This window comes from Dermochelys coriacea, chromosome 6, assembly GCF_009764565.3.
Source record: "Dermochelys coriacea isolate rDerCor1 chromosome 6, rDerCor1.pri.v4, whole genome shotgun sequence".
NCBI lineage: Eukaryota > Metazoa > Chordata > Testudines > Dermochelyidae > Dermochelys > Dermochelys coriacea.
In genome coordinates, this window is record NC_050073.1 from 13,055,260 (window position 1) to 13,074,744 (window position 19,485).

General features: G+C 45.2%; 1 protein-coding gene across 4 annotated transcripts in view; it reads right to left on the bottom strand.

Annotated features, from left to right (window-relative positions):
- The window catches only part of LOC119857280 (NACHT, LRR and PYD domains-containing protein 3-like), a 258,531-nt gene that overhangs the window by 77,805 nt on the left and 161,241 nt on the right, over positions 1 to 19,485 (bottom strand). For all 4 annotated transcript variants that reach the window (XM_043516752.1, XM_038406006.2, XM_038406002.2 and 1 more), the window contains exon 10: positions 13,868 to 14,038. In XM_043516752.1, the coding sequence (XP_043372687.1) occupies positions 13,868 to 14,038 (171 nt within the window). The remainder of the gene's footprint in view (positions 1 to 13,867; positions 14,039 to 19,485) is intronic.

The window sequence follows — 19,485 nt, forward strand, 5'->3', positions numbered from 1 at the left end:
GTGCAATTCATACATCTCAGAGCAATAGAATCATAGAATATCAGGGTTGGAAGGGACCTCAGGAGATCATCTAGTCCAACCCCAAACTAAATCATCCCAGCCAGGGCTTTGTCAAGCCTGACCTTAAAAACTTGTAAGGAAGGAGATTCCACCACCTCCCTAGGTAACGCATTCCAGTATTTCAGCACCCTCCTAGTAAAAAAGTTTTTCCTAATATCCAACCTAAACCTCCCCCACTGCACCTTGAGACCATTACTCATTGTTCATTGTTTCAGGCTGTGTTCATCTCCATGGGGAGAACATGTCATTGAGATTAATGGAATGCTTAACACTTCTCTGAGTCTGAAGTTCCACCCTAGGCAGAAATCTCAGAATGAAATTAAAACCTTTGGGAAAAATCTCCCTCTGTTGAGGTTTTGTTATTTTGGAGAAATGTCACCTGAGCACAGCAGAATATTCAGAAGTGTCTGACACTGTTGTTGAAAAGAAAACAAATGATACATGTGACTGCTCACGGGGGAGAGGAGTGATTAAGGGTGCAAGAGCAGGTAGCAATACGGGAAGGGGAGTTTGAGTCTGTAGCAAAGGATGGGGGTATTATGGGGAGGGGGACACATGGGAACGAGTGGTGTGGGGGGGAGATGCTCTGGTGAGCTCAGATAAGAAAAAGGGGTAGGGATTGGGGGAGTGGAGAAGTAGGAGGGGTTTGAGAATGTTGTAGCCCAGTTGGCCAGTTTACTTGTATTATATTCACTGCTTTGCTTTATATTCTGCTTTATTATATACAGCAGTAGAGCAAGGAACCTACAGGCTCATATCCTGTAAGACACTGGCTTCAGCAGTTAGCGTGGGGCTTGAGGCCTATGACCTCTGGCACAGATAAACTCAGGTAACTCATAAATTTTGGGAAACTAGAAGTAAAGTGTAGGGGGAAATTTTGTCCATAATCAGATTAGCCAACCATAGAACATGAATTAACATCAGCTTCTGGAGGTTTTGGATGGGACATCCGACTGCAAGAATGCCAAGGCAATGAATTAACGTATATGATAATGGGGTGAAATCATGAATATACTAACCTGTAGAAGAAGGACACCTGAACATTGGTAAGGGGAGGTGGAAATATAAATAAGGACAAAGGAGAAACCCCTACTAAATAGGCATTAGACATGGTAAATGTCAGTGTAACATATTATAAAAGTGGCATCCCTGCCTGTGGGCGGGTGGAAGAGAGAGAGAGATGTAGCCCTTAGGAGGGGCCAGAATGATGGCCTCTGGTGAAGATGAGGAAGATGACCGTGATGAGGAAGATAATGGCTAACATTTCACGATGGTGAGAGTAGGGATGTTCTGATGTACCTTCTGTAGTATCTCTATCTACCTTACTGAGTTAGACTGTATGCAACTTTGCTAAATGTATTAATAAATTCTATATTTGTAAATATAAAAAAGTTCCTATAATGTGAGTGTTGCACCCGTGCACATCGGGGTTCCCAACTGTCTAATTATTTTAAAAATACTGGGCCTTATCTTGGGACAACAACCTGTCTACCTTCAAAGTAATAACTGAAAATGTATATTCATAATCTATAGATCAAGCTACAACGTGAGTGGTAGCAGAAGAAGATGGGAGTTTAAGTGAGGGGTCCTGTCAGCCCTGCATTTTCCCCTTCTGTGGGTCTGCTGAGATCTATGGGACCCCTATCCCTTTACAAGGCTCGAAGCCCCTCTCCCTGCCCACTGTAAGTTTTGGGAGCTGAGGGACCCTGGTCTTCTTGCGGGATCTGAGCTCCCCTCCCTGAATGTCTCTGGGATGGGGGTGGGAATGAAGGTAACAAATTTAACATCTGAAATCCAGACAACCCCTGTGTGGGGGTAGGGGGGAGGCTGTCCAGAATGTGTGAGGGTAGTGTCCCGGTTTGGAGGAGGGGTGGATTGGGAGTACCTGGGACATGGCTGGGGAAGTCTAGCTGAAGCAGGGGCAGGAGTCCTAACTGGAGCTGGGTAGTGGGAGTGAGGGGCCCAGCTCTGTGTGCAGTTTGGACTGTGTAACCAAGGGAGTGTGCAGCCCTCCATTAAGCTGCTGCCTGTGATATGCGCATGCAGCAGCATAGGGCAGGAGACAGCAAGGAGACACTTCTTACATGTTAATGGCTTCTACAGTACCAACCAATGGCTTAATGCAGTGGTTCCCAAACTGGAGTTCGTGAAACCCTGGAGGTTCGTGAAATGTTACAGGGGACTCTTGGGGATTTGTTTTGCTGTTTTTAAAATTAAATAGGCTGCTAGTGTTGTTTTTAAAGTTATTATGAAGAACAAGTTTAAGCTTTGTTGTATCGTGCGTTGTTTGCCTGGACTGCTCAAGACCTGAATGCTTGTGTAGGAGGAACTCTTTGAGTTGGCTTCTTAAATACCTTCATGCGGTTTCACATTTGATACTCCTTGATGAAACATAGGAGCCTTGTCTTATAACTGGCTTAATCAAAGTGATACAAGCTAGAAAAGTGAGATCTTGGAAAAGTGTTGCTGTTTTCATAATGTAATAAAAATACTGTAATGATAAATAATAATTAATAATAAATAGCATAATAGGCATGTCATAAAACAAATTTTTTATCTCCTAGATCACTGCTTTTATAATTTATGCTCAGGTAAGTGAGAAAATCCCTACAAGCATTCATTTTTAGGAGGGGATTTGCGAGACTTGACATTTTAGTGAAAGGGTTCACGAGCTGTTAAAGTTTGGGAACCACTGACTTAATGGGATGGGAAGGAGACCGGGAGCTGGAAATATTGGTTCAGGGGCTACATGTTGCAGGGAATGTTTGTGTAGAGGGTGGAGAAGGAGAAAGACACACCAGTCTTCTCTCACATGCTAAAAGTTATGTAACAACCATGTAATAAAACTATCAAGGTTTTGGGACATAAAACATGGAAGAAATTTCTCTCACTGGCCCTGTTAACGGCTGCTCATTGTAAACATTTCAAAGTATGACCATTATCCCCTTTCCACTATAACAAAATGTATGGGAGGCAGAGGAGCACAGAGGGATCACAAAGCAACCAGGCATCCTAGTGGAAAGACCATTGGACTGGGACTATTCCAGCTCTGCTGCTGGTGCTGAGTGAGCTTGGGCACCTGTAACAGCACCACCTGGGGGCACCTTCCATAACAACATGTCCAGTGCCTAGCACAGTGAGGCCCTGATCTCAGCCAAGGCATTTTACCACTACTGCAATTCGCTAATAAATAATTTTATTAAAGTTCACGTTACACAGGTTGAAAGGAAAGGTACTGTACATCTGGAGTGAAGCTTGGTTTATGAAAAATTAAAAACCTTGATTATAAAGCTGATGAGATACATGGGGTACATAACAAGCATTGTTCCAGATTAATGTGTGGGAGTTTTTAAAAGTGGTAGGGAATAAGTGTTCTCGGGTACGTTGTTTTGGGCCTCACAATTGAACATGTCCTTGAAGTAGGAGAAGAGTCTCTCGGACGGGATAACGCAGTAGGATGAGGGCCCATCAAGGTTCTCTCTCATGGCTTTTGGACGGTTCGTCCTGTAGAGTTTCTGGATATAGGATGCAGCCACTGGGTCATAGCAGCAGCTGGCATTCCTTCTCTTGCCTTCTCTGGTGGTGTTGTTACGGTTTGGTGCAGGAAACCTTCGAGCGGTCTGCATTCCTTCCTGGGGTTCGCTGCTCCCGGATGTGATTTCCGCAGACAGTTCCACTGTCAGTCTGTCCATAAGGGTGTTGAAGTCTTCGAAGGAGTCCATCTTTTCCAGCTCCTCCATCCAGGCTTTTTTCCATGGTGTGGCAGCCCTTGCCCATGGCTGCTGCTTCTCTGGCTGCCCCATCTAGGCAGACTCGGGCTGGGAAGCTGCTGCGGGGACAAGCTGCTACCTTGCTCCCGAAGTTAAGAGCAGTTCTCGGGTGGATCTTGAGGCAGGATCACTGGTGTGGTGGTGGGGACTTCTCCCAGTGTTTCTGGGGCAGCACTGGCTCTTTCAGGAGAGAGGGGGGTTCTGAAAGTGCCGGTGTTGGATCTCAGAGGAAAGCAGTCTTGCTTGGAAGCGCTGGGACCGGTGCTGGTTCTCCAGTCGGCAGTTTTTAGGTGGGGGATCCTTGGTGGAACACGGGATCTTCTGCGGATGGGGTCTCGCTGGACGGCCCTGGAGGTAGTGCTGTGTCTCCTAGGGGCGAGGTCCTGCTGTGTGGTGTGGGGTCTGTGGGCAGCAACTCTGTCAGCTGCGTCACACCAGGCAGCCTGTGAGGTGGTGCTGGCTGCTCCGATGGCAGTGTGGTGCGAGGTTACATGCGGGGGAGTGCTGACCTGTCTCGTGTCGGTTTTGAGCTGGATGATCTGTATGAGGTCGCTTAGCCATCTTGTGAGGTCACTGCCTCCTCATAATGGGATCCAGCATGGGGATTCTGGAGATAGGGCAGACCCTTCTGGCTGTGGTGACCTGTTTGTCGGTTCCCGGGATGGGGTTGTCCTTCCCTCGGTAGGTGGTTGGGATGCCCTTCTTTCCTCGGGGGACGCTGGCTGGGTTGCTGAAGCCAGAGCTACAACTACAGGTTGTTCCTCCCTGGTCTGGCAACCTGAACCGGGGAATTTTCCAGAGCAGGGGAGGTCTATGCTAGCCCCTCTGCAGCTGCCAGCTGCACGGCTCTGCTACGATGGCAGGGGCCGGTCCGGCATTGACGGAGCGGGGACTGGCGGGGGGGGCACTCGGGGGAAGAGGCAGGGCGGCTGCAGAGACAGGAGTGCAGTCCTGTGGCCAGCAGTGGGGTATCAGGAGCATGGCTGTGGGGCTGCACTCCTGGCCCCACTGCCAGCTGTGGTGCTGTGCTCCCGGCATCCAGCCTGGAGGCTCCACAGCCACCTTGCCTCGTCTTCCCCCGAGAGCCAATCAAAGATATGGTGAAAGACCTCCTCATGCAAATTTGTTTCTATTGTAAACTAAAAAAATCCCCGTCACACAAACTTAAATCTTTGTGTTTAGTCTCTACTTGAAAGTGGTCACATAAACAAGCAATTTCTGCAGAAATACGCCTACAGTCATGTTCTGCTTTGGCTCATGCCTCACACCTGATATTGAGTGTAAGCAGGGTGGAGGAAAATGGATGTTTGTTTTAATAAAAGAATCACAGTCATTGTCTGATTTTTTTCCTTAAATCAGATTAAATAAAAAGTCCAATTTCAATTAAATTAAATCTATTTTGCTTTTAAAATATTTACAATTAAATAAGAAATTATAACATCCTGTGTTAAAGCACAAACTACTATAATCTGTATATAAATTATTTAAATTAAATAAAAATGATATTCAAGAAGTATGTGTTTTCTGATGAACTGGTGGAAGTTATCCGCTGAGCACCTGGAACCTCTGAGAGTACCACCTCAACATAGGGATTGGCTTCTGGCTCCCTGCTGCAGAGCTGCAAAGTCTGGAAGCACCAGCTCCCTACCTCTAAGGCTCCTGGCTCAGTCACTGTTCCTAGGGCTTCTAGGTTCCCATGGCTTCTAGAATCCTGATTCACAATCAATCCACTAGGGCTGACGGAGAGCCAGAAGTCTAAAAGCCATGGGAGCCGTGGCTGAGCTAAAAGAGTGGTTTTCAACTTTTTTGGTCTCAGGACCCATTTGTAAACTTTGGATGGCCTGTTGCAAGCCAGTAAATTGATTTAGTGCAAAAATGTCTGGCTTATGAAATATTTCTAACCTAATTTCTAATACTTATACACCACCTTAGTCTACACCTTAGTCTCATCCAGAAATCTGCCAGTAGCGTCCGGGGTATATTCCCCTTCAGGGAGTTCAGGTCCCAAAGAATCCATGAGTTTTTCATCCCACACTCTCATACTCAGAGTTACTACTGACCTCAAGGGGGGGAGGGGGGCTGCCGGGACTGAGGGGACAAAACTAATACCTAAGAATTCCCAATGCCTCCAACCAAAGAATGAACCTCAGCAGCACCCGCAGCCATGTGCTCCCCGACTGCACTGACCAAACAAATCCACTGGGGCCTTCAATGACTGTTTTTTATTCTGGAGTTTTGCCAACAAGTTAGACTCTACAGCCAAAGCCGTGGAAACCACAGCGACAGGCCCAGCCTCCATTTCTCAGACAGGCTCAGGCTGAGAGTCCACTGAATCAGGAGCCACAGAACCAGTAATACCATCACCCTTGGGTGTAAAGGGGCCACTAACCCCCTTCCCTCCAGAACCAACATCCCCAGAGTTATCTGGAGCCTGCTGGCCCTCAGTCCCTGCCGCAGCTGCCCCACCCTGCGCTTTACCCTCAGAGCCCCCCACATTGCCAGGCACAGGGTCACCAGGGGCAGCCTGCCTCTTCTTAGGGCACTGATTGACTCAATGTGTCAGAGTCCCACAACGAAAACAGGCCACTTCCTCAGTGGCAACAAACATGATGTCACACTCCCCAATGATATACTTCAGGGACACTTTAAATACTTTGGAAGCACATTTTAATATCATATAGAGCTGCCAATGAAAGGACAAGACATGCTGAACTTCTGGGCTTTACAGCTGAAAGGAATCCTCCTAATAGGGCTAGTGGTCTTACCATAACTCTCCAGGCCTCTGGCCAGCTGCTCATTTCCTAAAAATGGAGGAACATTAGAAACAGCAACTTTAACAGCAGGTGTTGAGAGGGGCACAACAGGGACAAAAACACCCTAATCCCCTCCACAACCATCTGCTTACAGAGGCTACGTGTGGCAACAAACAACACAGCCTTGCTCATGCGGGAGGCAATACCTCACATTCTTAAACCCAATGACCTTACACACAGCAAGAATATGCTCCTCCACCGAGGAAAAGTCTGGAGGCAAAATCCAAAACCCATAGCCATACATTAAACTCTCAGACTCTGCAACAAATTGCAATCTTTGTCCCCCTGGGCTCTCAACCGGCCATCCCAATCCACAGGGTGCACAAAAGCCTGCTAAGACTGCCCGCTCTGTGTGTGTGTGTGTGTGTGTGTCTGAGAGAGAGAGAGATCCTGATACACTTCCCCCTGCCACTTGTGTGTGCATGAGAGAGAGAGAGAGAAATCTCCACGCATGTGTGATCCCCACAGCACTACTCATGTTTGGCCTGGCTGCTCCCCATCATGACCACAGATCTCCTCCCTTAAATTAATTTGAAACTATTGATCACTGTGCTTGTAAGCCTCACATGGGGTTTTCCAGCTCCTGAAGCTCTAGTCTGAGTCTCTAGGAGGCCCTACCAAAAAGGAATGCAGCTAAAATGGCTAGTGCTCTTGGACCCCTTGCTGAGCATGCTTGGAGTCAGGACTAAGAACAGAAGAAACAAGGAGCCTTGGCTGAGCCTAGTTTGGGGTGACCTGGATGGGCCGTCCACCAGTCGTGACAAGCCAGGGCTGCACATCCCCCAACAGTAAGTTTACAGGGAAAAAGGCAGCCTGACAAAGGGAGAGGGTTTACAGTTGGAAACTGGGAGAGAGACAGCACAGATCAAGCAGCCCGTGATAAATTCCCACTCCCCCGAAAGGTGAGACTGTGGCTTCAGGAATATGGCAGCTCCAGCACTGCAGTGACCAGAATCCAGAGAGAGAGAGATCTTACCCAGCACAGGTTATCAATAGCCAGCTGGTATCCCAAGTTATTCTAATGAACCTGGATGGAGTCAGGAGAGGAGCCTGCCCTAACGAGGCATGAATTAAAAGGTGACTTTTGTTTTAGTCAGCCACCAACATAGTGCTGTAACACTGCATCTCAGGACACACGACCTCAGCAACACCATCCACCTTGGGAAGGTGCTGGTTGGGAGATGGGGTTAGAGGAGTTTGTGAGCATGAGGATACAGGAAATTGGGTTAATAATGTTTCTTAATTATTAGAGCATCTTAACCAAATCCTTCCCTAGATCTTATTTTCCAATAAAATTCACCTGTTAGTGTTATTTTTGGTGTATCATTCATTTGCTGAGGCTTATTTTATTTCCTCTATTGTCCCCTGTAAACTGGGATTTACGCTTCTTTCCAGTTTGAAGTATTATCATGGCTTTATCAAAGGATAGCCATCCTGTGCACTGGGCACAGTGCAAAGTCTCTTTGAGAGATACCAGGAGCCAAAAAAGAAAAAGAACCCGTGCAAGGAGTGGAGAGAAAATACCACACATACTGGTGATAGCAGGCATCTGGGAGAGAAAAGGGAGGAGGGGCTACATACTACTATAATAAAAACAAGTTTTAAAACCTAAACACAGGTGGCTTTTTCTCACTAATGGTGTGTGGGTCTTTAATAGCAGCTGATGGTTCCTGTCTGCTGCAGGCCATGTAACGGAGAGTGACACCTCCTGATCATGAAGAGGGAAGAGGCTAAACAACACTGATGGTGGGAATAAAGGGATATAACAAGCAGTGCTGAGATGAGTCCTATCAACCTACAAACTGATAGGGAGAGCTCTGAGACCTTGATAAAGGCCTGGTGGGGTGGATGGCGACAGAAACACCTCACCCTCCAGGCCATGGATCTGATGTTCTTGGGAGAGAAAAGGGGAACCTGCATTAGGAGTTAGTTTATTGGTTAAGAAAAGGAAATGAGAGCAACTGAGAAGTTAAAGCAGGTAAAATATATTAACAGGTGAGTCACAGTTTGTAATTCCAGATTGTGGCTGTAATGTAATAAACTGCCAGTGTCCCAAAAGTCTTTTCAGGATACCCAGATTGTCTCTAGGGATCTCAGCTTTGCGTCTGATTTCCTTGAAAGAGTCCAAACAGTCAGAGGTAAAGGATCGTTCCCTGAAACCATATTTACAGATTCTTCTATCAGAAAATAGACTGACAACTTCTACCCACATGGGCTTTTCTTCTGATGACAGGAAGTGAAGAATGCTTTTATAGTCTCTGAGCTCCGGTCATTATATACAATGGCCAGTTGCTTTGAAATTAGCATTTTACAAGGCTTTTTTTAAAATGAATAAAATATAAAATCCCTCTGACTAAGAAAAGCTTCTGAGAGATTTGTTGTACATCGACACCACCAATTGGAGATCACCACCAATTGTATTTCTCTGTGTTCTTTTTATTTTATTTTATATATATGCCTTAAGACAATTGAATGCTAGAATTAGTTAAAGTGGGATAAATGTGTTAGTGGGAATAAAGGACTGATAACTAAGGATTATTAGTAGATGTAATAAGAAATGTTGGAGATTTGTGTTGTTTCATGGTATAGTTTCTGGACCCCAGTGCTGGTCTATGTTAACCACTTGCAAGACTGCATGTGTTCTTTGTGTTCAGTACATGCCTAGTATATTTGTGTATCTATACCTGACAGATAAACTGTTGTGTATTTACATATGTAGTTCCGGGGCAATTTATAAACTGTTGGTCAGTTAAGAGCCCCACGTGTCCTGATCTGAGAAATACTGTCCACAGTAAAAGCTGACCTGAAAAGAACCTAGCATTAAAATTAGTCTGCTAACACTCTTTGGCTAAACGCATTTCAAATTGGCTAATCTACTTTGTCACATTTCAGCTTTAAAATATAATCGGCCCCCTGGCAAATTCATAAAATAGCTTTAGATTGACACACCTGTAGGTTATGCTTGGCATTATATGGTATTGGGCCAATGTCCTTTGCATAGAATTCTACCATGTGCAGCAATTTCATCTCTATTATTATTAATTAAATTGTAATGGGCTTCTTCACCCCCAGTGGCTGCACTGCAGGGGATTGTGGCGAGAGAGAGAGGCTGAGGGAATGGGAAACTGAAACAAAGTGTTCTTATGGTTGGTGGTGTTGCCTGTGTCTGCTCTGGGGGAAACAGGCACTGCTGTGTTAAGAGATTTTTGCATTTTAGATAATGTGGTTTAGCCTCATTCCTTCCAATACCCCTGATGATACAATATATATTATACCAATATGGATCTATGGTGGGGGTACAAGGGATTATTCTCCTGGCCGGCCGTCTACAATTACTTTGTCATGCTGTTGTGAGGTTGGTCATTTTTTGTTTCTTGTCTGAGCCTGTGAAAGGTTGTTTTGGAAATGGGTAGTATTGGACCCAAACTGCTCTTCTTGTATCTCCCTGATTTCATCATTTATAGATGGCCTTAAAACCACAGCAGCTTTAAGGAGCTCCTTTCTGGGCCTTTCTTTCACATTAATAAGTACTTTTGTAAAGTCATGATTATTTTCTGACATGTAGCTGTAATAGGAGGACAACCTGAAATATAGGCCCATGTATCAGAGGCCTGGTATGAGTCCTAAGGCCTGGGCTAAAGTAATGATCAAAACTTGGTAACATAAAGCAAAGTCAGGTTGTGAGCAACAGGCAGGCCCTGCTCACAGAGTTTGGCAAGCATAGGGCTGATACTGCTAGGCACAGAACACTTGCGCAAGCACATTCCAGAAAGGTGGTACCAGAACACCTTGATACCAAGAAACTCCCCATAGATAACAAGAACATACTGACCCATCCTAAGGATAAGGTCAGGATGACAGCATGACAAATAGGAATGTTATGCTCAAACCAACATGTACAAGGTAATAGCGGCACCTTGATATGTCAAAAGGTGGCACCGTGATACGTCAGGAGTGAAGTGTAATTTGTTTGTATCTGTGTATAAAAATGTATCGCAGAGGGGCTGTCTTTGTCCAGCTTAGGGGCCATTGTTGGGGCCACATATTTGTAGTAAATCCTGTAATCTACTGGAAACTATTACTGTGCTTCGTTTTCCAATAAACCTCGCCGGGTACCTTCGTACCTTATGTGATTCTGGGGGTTCTCTTTAGGTCTACTTTGCGAGCTATCTGCGCAGAGCCAGGGTAGCACACAGAGGGAGCACACGCATGCAGCTGAATGGTTATCAACATTTGACAGAGTGACATCTGACAACAATAGGTATTATTGACAATTGCAGAACTTCAAAAGTCAGACTTCATGATCCCAAAATCATGATTTAAATTAATGCATTTGTGTTTCTTTTTCTTAGCCTGCTAGTTCCTGAGTGTATTGGTTACACATGGTTCACATTCTTAATCTTTTCTCCAAAATCCGGAGGGCCTAGAAACATAATCATAAATAAATTTTAAGCTGAAATTCTAAATTATTCACATGACTCCAGGAGCTGAGGCCCAAAAAATCCAAGTATTGTAATCATCACAATAAAATGGCAGGTGATGCTTTGCAAAGTGGATTGTGTAATATGGCTTCCGGTACTTAAGTTTCATGAACATATATGGTCAGAAATCAGTAGAGCTAGAATACACCCCACACACAACAGCCAGCATGTGTCTCTCAAAGGGAAGTATTGTGTTTAACCAGTGCTTTGGAAGCATATGCAACAATATAGTCATCATCCAAGAGGACGACTCCCACCCATGACCAATCAATTGCAACACTCAATTGTGAGAAGTTAAGGCTGAATTTGCTGAGACATTTTAACATGCTGACATAGGATGCACTGTTCCTTTAAGGGAGCTGCCAGGTTTAGCTCTCTGGTCTTGGTTTCTACCCTGAATAGGGGTTTCTGGTGGCTGTAATCCAGAGGGATGACCAAGTGTTACTCTGGTTAAATAGCTCTGCCTTAATAACCTTAACCATATATAAAAAACAATGTCCATTAAAAACGGCAGATTTTTGAAATCAAGAAACACAAGAATGAACACAACTCCCTGCACAAGAAAGCCTAGTTGTGCAGTTAAAGCCCTGGATGAGAACTTAGGAGATCTGTGTTCAGTTCCTGGCTCTACCATACACTACCTGTGTGACCTTGGCAAAGTCATTCCATTTTTCTGGGTCTCATTTTTTCATCTAAAAAATGGGAATAATATTTCCTTCCACTTCCCTCTGTCCTAGAATGAGACGGTCACACAGCATAAAGGGCTGTCTCCTCTTTCAGGATTCTCAGCCCAACACCAAACTCCCAAGCAGAAACCTGCCTCCAGAATAGGCTGTAATCAAAGTGCAATGCAGACAGCAAACTCTCTGGCTTCTTGCACAATTCCCTCCTTCCCAAAACTACATCTCCACCAAACCTTGCAAAACCCAATAAAACTAACACAACACGTGTCACCCCACGACTAAACCTTGCTTATGTGCTAAAAAAGAACTTAGAAGACTATAACAGAACTGCCTGGTGACACCTGCCATTACAACATGTCTAGTGCCTAACACACTGAGGCCCTGATCGTGGCTGGGGCACTTAAGCAATACTGTAATACACTAATTAAATGACAAATCTTGTAGAATTCAGAGTTAAGGTTGGCAAGTGGTAGCTTATGCCCTTCTCACACTTCAGAAAACTAGGAAATAGAGAGTGAAGGTAAACACCCACACAACCTTAACTCTGCCCCCTTGGAGCTGGCAGTAGCCACTGGGAATAAGTGCATGCACTCCAGATAAATTTACTGTGTTAGGTGTAACTGTATTGAATAGTGGAGGAAGAAGCTGAAGCAGCTGGGAAGAGCTGTGACTGTGATACAAGGAGCTCTGTGTCTGAGTCTTCCCCCTGTATATTCTCAAAAGAAAGAGGTACATGTGAATGATGAGGTTCCAGGCTGCATCATTCCAGTATAGAATTGTGGAGGTTGTGTCAGTAGCAGGGCACAGAATGCTATGGCTATTGTCAGTAGTGAGGTGGGATATGAGAGCAGTCTGTGGATTTAATGATGGGTAGGGGAATGTATAGGTTGAGGTAGTAACCTGTGTGCAAGTCTGAAGGGATTGTAAAGGGTATGAAGGGGTTGTTAAATTTTACAAATGTGGCATTCTCTCCGGGGAGTAGGCTCAGTGTTTGAGTGTAGGGCAAGGGCAGGTAGCATCTGTCCATCTAATGAAATTTCGGATTGCAAGTGTTTATGTTATGGCCATTCTGAGATATCATTCAGAGAGCGCAGAGTTAAGGTTGTGTGGGTGTTTACCTTAATTTAATTTTTCCCAGATATTTACAGTTCATTCTCAGATTTTCACCCTGGGCGTGTTTCAAACCTCAAAGTTGAAGGCTCAGACTGGTGTTAAATGGCCCATTCATTTAATGAGATGTTCTCAGCTGAAAGAGAATACCCCATGGGGATGAGTATAGCCTGAAAAATAGCTCAGATACGTGAACTGCTCCATTATTTCAGTGGTTGTTCCCTTCCCCCTCCTCAGTGCCACAGTTTCTGATATGTGCCAAATGTATCAGTTCTTAGCTCCTTGCCCCAGTCTTAGCACTGTATTCTTGGTGCATACTCTGAGCATGCCTGTTTTAAGTTAGTGGGCAGGGATTCCCCAGATCTTGGCTCACATGTGGGGTAGGGAAATGGGCTCAGACACCCACAACAAGCAATCCCCCTGTCACATGGCTCACAGAGGGCAGCATGGATGGGGGAGGAGACATCTCTATAGAGGGGCTGGGGAAACACAGGTTGTGGCTCACACAAACTATTTTCCCCGAGTGCCCATTGCACACTCTCATATCCCCCTCTCCAGCTCCCATCCCTCTCCTTCCCACTCCTGCTACACCCCCATTTCCTGAGCCTCAACCCCTCTTCCCACCTATTCTTGAACCCCCAATCGTCCTCCCCTCCTAATGAACATTTGCTTGTTTAGTTATTTTATTTTCAAACAATAGTTTCAGCATCTTCTGCATATTCTGCCACACTAATTTCCCTCCAGTTAAAATCCCCCTGTAACAGAGGAAGATTGGAGCAATACGCCTGCTTCTTTTACGTCAGATTTCTGCCCTCGGTTGGATTTGGACTCACAGTGCCAGGGGAGGTAAAGAGATGCAGTTATTGTAACACATCCCTGGAGATACCCAGATCCTGTGATGGGTGGTTTTCCAAATAGTGGCCTCTCTCTCTCTGCCGGTTGTTACTTACTGTAGTTTCTGTAGTTTGCAGTTTGGATGTTTTAACCCCTTACACAGCAGCCGCACTCCAGCATCTCCCAGATTATTACCACGCAGGTTCAGCTCTGTGAGGCTCTGGCTGGTTCTGAGAACAGGGGCGAGATCCCCGCAGCCAGCGGCTGTGACACCGCAGCTCCGCAAGCTGCAGGAGAGAAAGGCAGAGAAGGGGGATCATGATATGAACAGCGCTGGTCATGGCTGCAATGACAGGTGGCCCCACCCACCAGCCGCTCTGCCTAACCAATCAGCATCAAGAATGAGCCAGAAATCCTGCTACAGACACTGTCCCAAGACCCACCTCTTGTCCCGTGAGAGACAAACCGTGGGTGGGACTTCCTGTCTAAACTCCACCCCTTGCCCTTTACCATTCACCAAGCAAAAGCAAGAATAGGGAGAATGGCCTAGACACCTCAAACCTCTGCCACGGACCAATGAGGAATAAGGTGTGGGGTAAGACTTCTTCCTAAGCCCCGCCCCCTCGCCCCTTCCATTGGCCAACCAGAATTCAGAAAGAGTAAAAAGTTGCCCTTTAAGTCCTGCCCACTCATCTTGACCAATCAGGTTGGTCTTGCCACTGATCAGACCCAGGATAGTGCGACCCAATCAGAGCAGGCCCATAGCTACAGGGAGGCTGTAGGGGGAGAACCCTCCTCAGACAGCTGGGCCAGGCTCAGAGCAGCAGGAGCTGGGAGATCCTGACCCCCCACGACCCCAGCACAGATGTCTCCTGTCTCTGCCCCCAGCTCTGGGCCTCAGGCCTGGGGAGGGGAGGCAGCTGCGAGGCCCAGCACTGGCAGCATCACACCCACCTTCCTCTGAGACCAGGTCTCAAAGTGGGGGAGAGACAAAGAGAAGAAGATCCCCCTGGCAGGGGGGAGGGAGGGAAAAGCCCCTGAAAGGAAGGCGACTGTGTGACCCTGTTGGCAGGGCCTGATCCAGGGTCTCTGGAGGGGTTATAAAAGCAGAAGTTCTGCAGAGTCTAGGCTCCTGATGGAGCTGCCAGCCAGCTGAAGGGGTAACCATGGCACCAGGCTGGCTATGTCCATGTGCACTTCAAGGACCACCCGCAAGTATAGCTGTCTTTGTCCTCCTTCGAAGCCTCACAATGAGCGCCCTGCACACCCAAACATGATCCCACCCAACCTGCTAAATCTTGCACACACGTTGAGAAACCCCTAGCACCAGAGCTGTCATCTGCACGGCCTCCTTCATCACCTCATTTGACTTAAAATATTGTTACTCTGCCCAATGGAGAGGTGTGATGGGACCCGCGAGGTGCAAACTGTGACTGTGGGACTGCTGTGTCCCCTTTACTCCCTATTCTGGGTTGTCTCTCACAATGCCATACTGGTGGCAAGCAGCAAACCCCTCCAGCTGCTGTTTCCACTTAGTACAACCGCATGTGGAGCCCCATATCCAGCTAGATTGCGTGTATGCTCCCAGAGCCACTCATGAATGACAGAGAAAAGCCTCAACCAAATCCCCCCAGCTCCACAACTTGAAACCTTAGGAATATACCGAATTGCTCTCCTCAAGACCCTTTCTTGAGAAATGCAAGTTTATTGATTGGAAATTAAACGGAAAGTGGACATACACCAGCCTTTGTAACCTGAGCAGATTTATTAAGCACTTTAGTCAAATTCACAGGTAAGGATAACATTGAACTAAGTTTATTGATTACAAAAGGTCTATTTTAAGTGATTAGAAGTGATAGGCAAAAAGTCAGAGTTAGTTACCAAAGAAAACAAAATAAATCCACAATCTAAATCTTAAACCTGTAAGACACTAGGTAGTATTTAGAGCAAGCAGTTTTTTCACCTCACTGGATGTTATGGTTCATAAGACATCGGTAGCTAGTATCTGGGCGCTTCCCAAACCCACAGCATATTTTAGTGACAACCAAACAACACAATTCTCATAACTTTATATGCATTAGTTATATACAAATTTAGATAGAACAGTGGGTTTCAGCAGATCATAACCTTTCCCTTGATACCTTACATGGCCTGCTTTATATGCAATATCACAATTACATACAAATGATGAATATGGGGTTACAGGGCGCTCCCTCAGAGTGTAGTGTCACAGGACAAAAACCTCAACATTTGGGAGAGAAAAAAGCCCCTGAATTTGTATAAGGGAGAGAATCCCCCATGCCTTGGTGAGCACCAGAAGTCTGTAAGGGTTTGTAGAGAGCCCAATGTATTTTGGAGGCAGAAAAAGAGGAGCCTGCAATGGAGGGAGGGGAGAGATTCTAATATTGAGTTCAAGATGGGGAGAAAAAACCCAATGGTGTATGTGGGAATCTGAGGGGATGAACCCTAATTTGTGAGAAGTGAAAAGAAGAGGGCATCCAAATTGAAGCAGAAGAGAAGAACCCCACAAGATTTAAAGGCTAAAAGAGAAAGAGAGAGAGAGAGGACACCTGAGAAGGTGAGGAGAGAGTCCATCATTACTGAGCTCAGAGGCAAGAATAACCTGATTTTTCTTTCTAACACAATGTTAAGTGTAAAATGAAGGGTTTTCAGTCCTGATCTAACTATAAATCTGAATGGAAACTTAATCCTGGTGCTGCTCATGCCCCTCCATACATTCTCCCATTGACTCAAGTTGATGCTGGGTTTTAGAATATAGTTGTGTATGCATCTGTTGGCAAACAATCATATCTATTTAGGGTCTTGTGGTTTTGATGCACTTCTATATTAACAATATGTAATTTGAGACACTAGAAAGTTATTCTAGTGCAGAACTCCAGATGAACACCATGAATTCTCTTTTCAGAGTAGCAGCCGGGTTAGTCTATAGTCGCAAAAAGAAAAGGAGTACTTGTGGCACCTTAGAGACTAAAAAATTTATTTGAGCATAAGCTTTCGTGAGCTACAGCTCACTTCATGGGATGCATTCGGTGGAAAATACAGTGGGGAGATTTATATACACACACAGAGAACATGAAACCATGGGTTTTATCATACACACTGTAAGGAGAGTGATCACTTAAGATGAGCCATCACCAGCAGGAGGGGGTGGGGAAGGAGGAAAACCTTTCATGGTGACAAGCAAGGTTGGCCATTTCCAGCCGTTAACAAGAATGTCTGAGGAACAGTGCGGGGTGGGGGTGGGGGGGAGAAATAACATCTACCAAAGTGATATATGCCATCATGTGCCAGCAATGCCCCTCTGCCATGTACATTGGTCAAACTGGACAGTCTCTACGTAAAAAAATTAATGGACACAAATCAGACGTCAAGAATTATAACATTCAAAAACCAGTCGGAGAACACTTCAATCTCTCCGGTCACTCGATTACAGACCTGAGAGTGGCTATCCTTCAACAAAAAAACTTCAGAAACAGACTCCAGAGAGAGACTGCTGAATTGGAATTAATTTGCAAACTGGATACAATTAACTTAGGCTTGAATAGAGACTGGGAGTGGATGAGTCATTACACAAAGTAAAACTATTTCCCCATGTTATTTCTCCCCCCCACCCCCACCCCGCACTGTTCCTCAGACATTCTTGTTAACTGCTGGAAATGGCCCACCTTGCTTGTCACCATGAAAGGTTTTCCTCCTTCCCCACCTCCCCAGCGGGCGATGGCTCATCTTAAGTGATCACTCTCCTTACAGTGTGTATGATAAAACCCATTGTTTCATGTTCTCTGTGTGTGTATATAAATCTCCCCACTGTATTTTCCAACGAATGCATCCCATGAAGTGAGCTGTAGCTCACGAAAGCTTATGCTCAAATAAATTTGTTAGTCTTTAAGGTGCCACAAGTACTCCTTTTCTTTTTATGAATTCTCTTATTATTCTAATTGCATAGAATGTTGCCTTTGAAATGTCTGAAGACCTTCAAATATACTGGATATGGCACCTGACATTTCAAAAATATTTGGGAAATGGCTACCCTCCACCTCCAGGCAACTGTACCTGGATTTTGTTTTGCCTCTTTATAACTTTCAGATGTTTGTTTGTATCTGGTCTGGTCAGTAGACAGAGCTTTTTGAATTTTTTTGACACACTTCAACAAATCACTTGTATCATGGTCAGAAAATTCATCAGTAGTACTGGCCCTAATTTTTAAACGCTGATTGTTAAGAAGCGCTACTTAAAAAAGCACAAACATATAAAAGAGAGGATGTGCCCAATTCAAAAAGCACATTTCTGAGACAAAAAACACAGAGAATGACAACAGTACTCTGCAAGAGAAAGGATGCTCTTGTAGTTAAAGCCCTGGATTAGAACTCAGAGATCTGTGGTTCAGCTCTTGGCTCTACCATACACTCCCTCATCTTACTTTGGGCAAGTCACTCTATCTTTATGGGTCTCAATTTTCCATCTGGAAATTGGGAATAATTATATTTCCTTCCCCCATTCTTTGTCTTTCTGCTCTCTTTAGCAGGGTGATGCTATAGTTAAGGTTTAGAACAGGTTTCTGTTTAAAATTCAACTCTTCTAACCGTTCTAAAATCCACATGGTTACTCAGATTGCCTTGAAAGTTGGTGAACCTCATGAGTGCCTGGATTCTGTACGTGTCCCAAATGTTTAGATGTTTGACCAAGTTGTTCCCAAGATACAGTCTCAGGGGAAAAAACAGCTTTTCTTAAAGGTGACAGTTTTCAGCAGCCTTTCTGTGCTCACAGGGTGTGTCTACACTGCCGTTAGACACCCACTATTGGCCTGTGCCAGCTGATTTGGACTCCGGGGATCAGGATATGAGGCTGTTTAATTGCAGTTTAGATTTCCAGGCTCTGGCTGATAACATACGCTCTGGGATCATCTGACCTCAAAAGTCCTAGAGCTCAGGCTCCAGACAGCACCTGGAAACCTACAATGCAAATAAACAACCCTTGCAAGCCCAAGTCAGCTGACACAAGCCAGCCAGGAGTTTTTAATTGCAGTGTGGACACACCCACAGATAGCGATCAAACCAGGGCTCAGATCATTGTGTCAGGATGCCCAGCGCTCGAGGGTTCCTCCAACAGAGAGTCTGGCACCTTATGTGAAACATATTTTGCTTCTCTACATTACAGTATCAGAAGCCTTCCCTTCCAAATGACATTTTAAATGGATTAAACTGATCATGTGTGAACAGAGGAGTTAACAGGATTGTTAGCCTTTGGTACTCTATAGAAATACGACAGCTCAAGGGTATAGTCAGTCATCCTTTGATCGTAACCCCAAGTCAGTTTGACCTCTCACTTGGGGAGACATTTGGAAAAGGCAGGATAGCAGATTGTTAAAATGTTTGTCTGGGGAATGTGTTATTCTGGGGAAATGTAATCAAAGTATTTTTGTAAAAAAAAATAATTACATGAATGCTTGCTGGCAGGAGGGGATTCTAGGGGTGCAGAAGTTTGAAAATAAGGTTGAGAGGGATTTGGGACTGCACTGAGGGGAGGAGAATACATGGGGATGGGTGGCAGAGGAGGTATAGCCTTCCAAGGGAAGCAGTGGGGGCAAAAGATCTATCTGGTTTTAAGATTCTACTTGATAAGTTTATGAAGGAGATGGTATGATGGGATAATGTGATTTTGGTAAGTAATTGATCTTTAAATATTCAGGGTAAATAGGACTAATCCCCTGAGA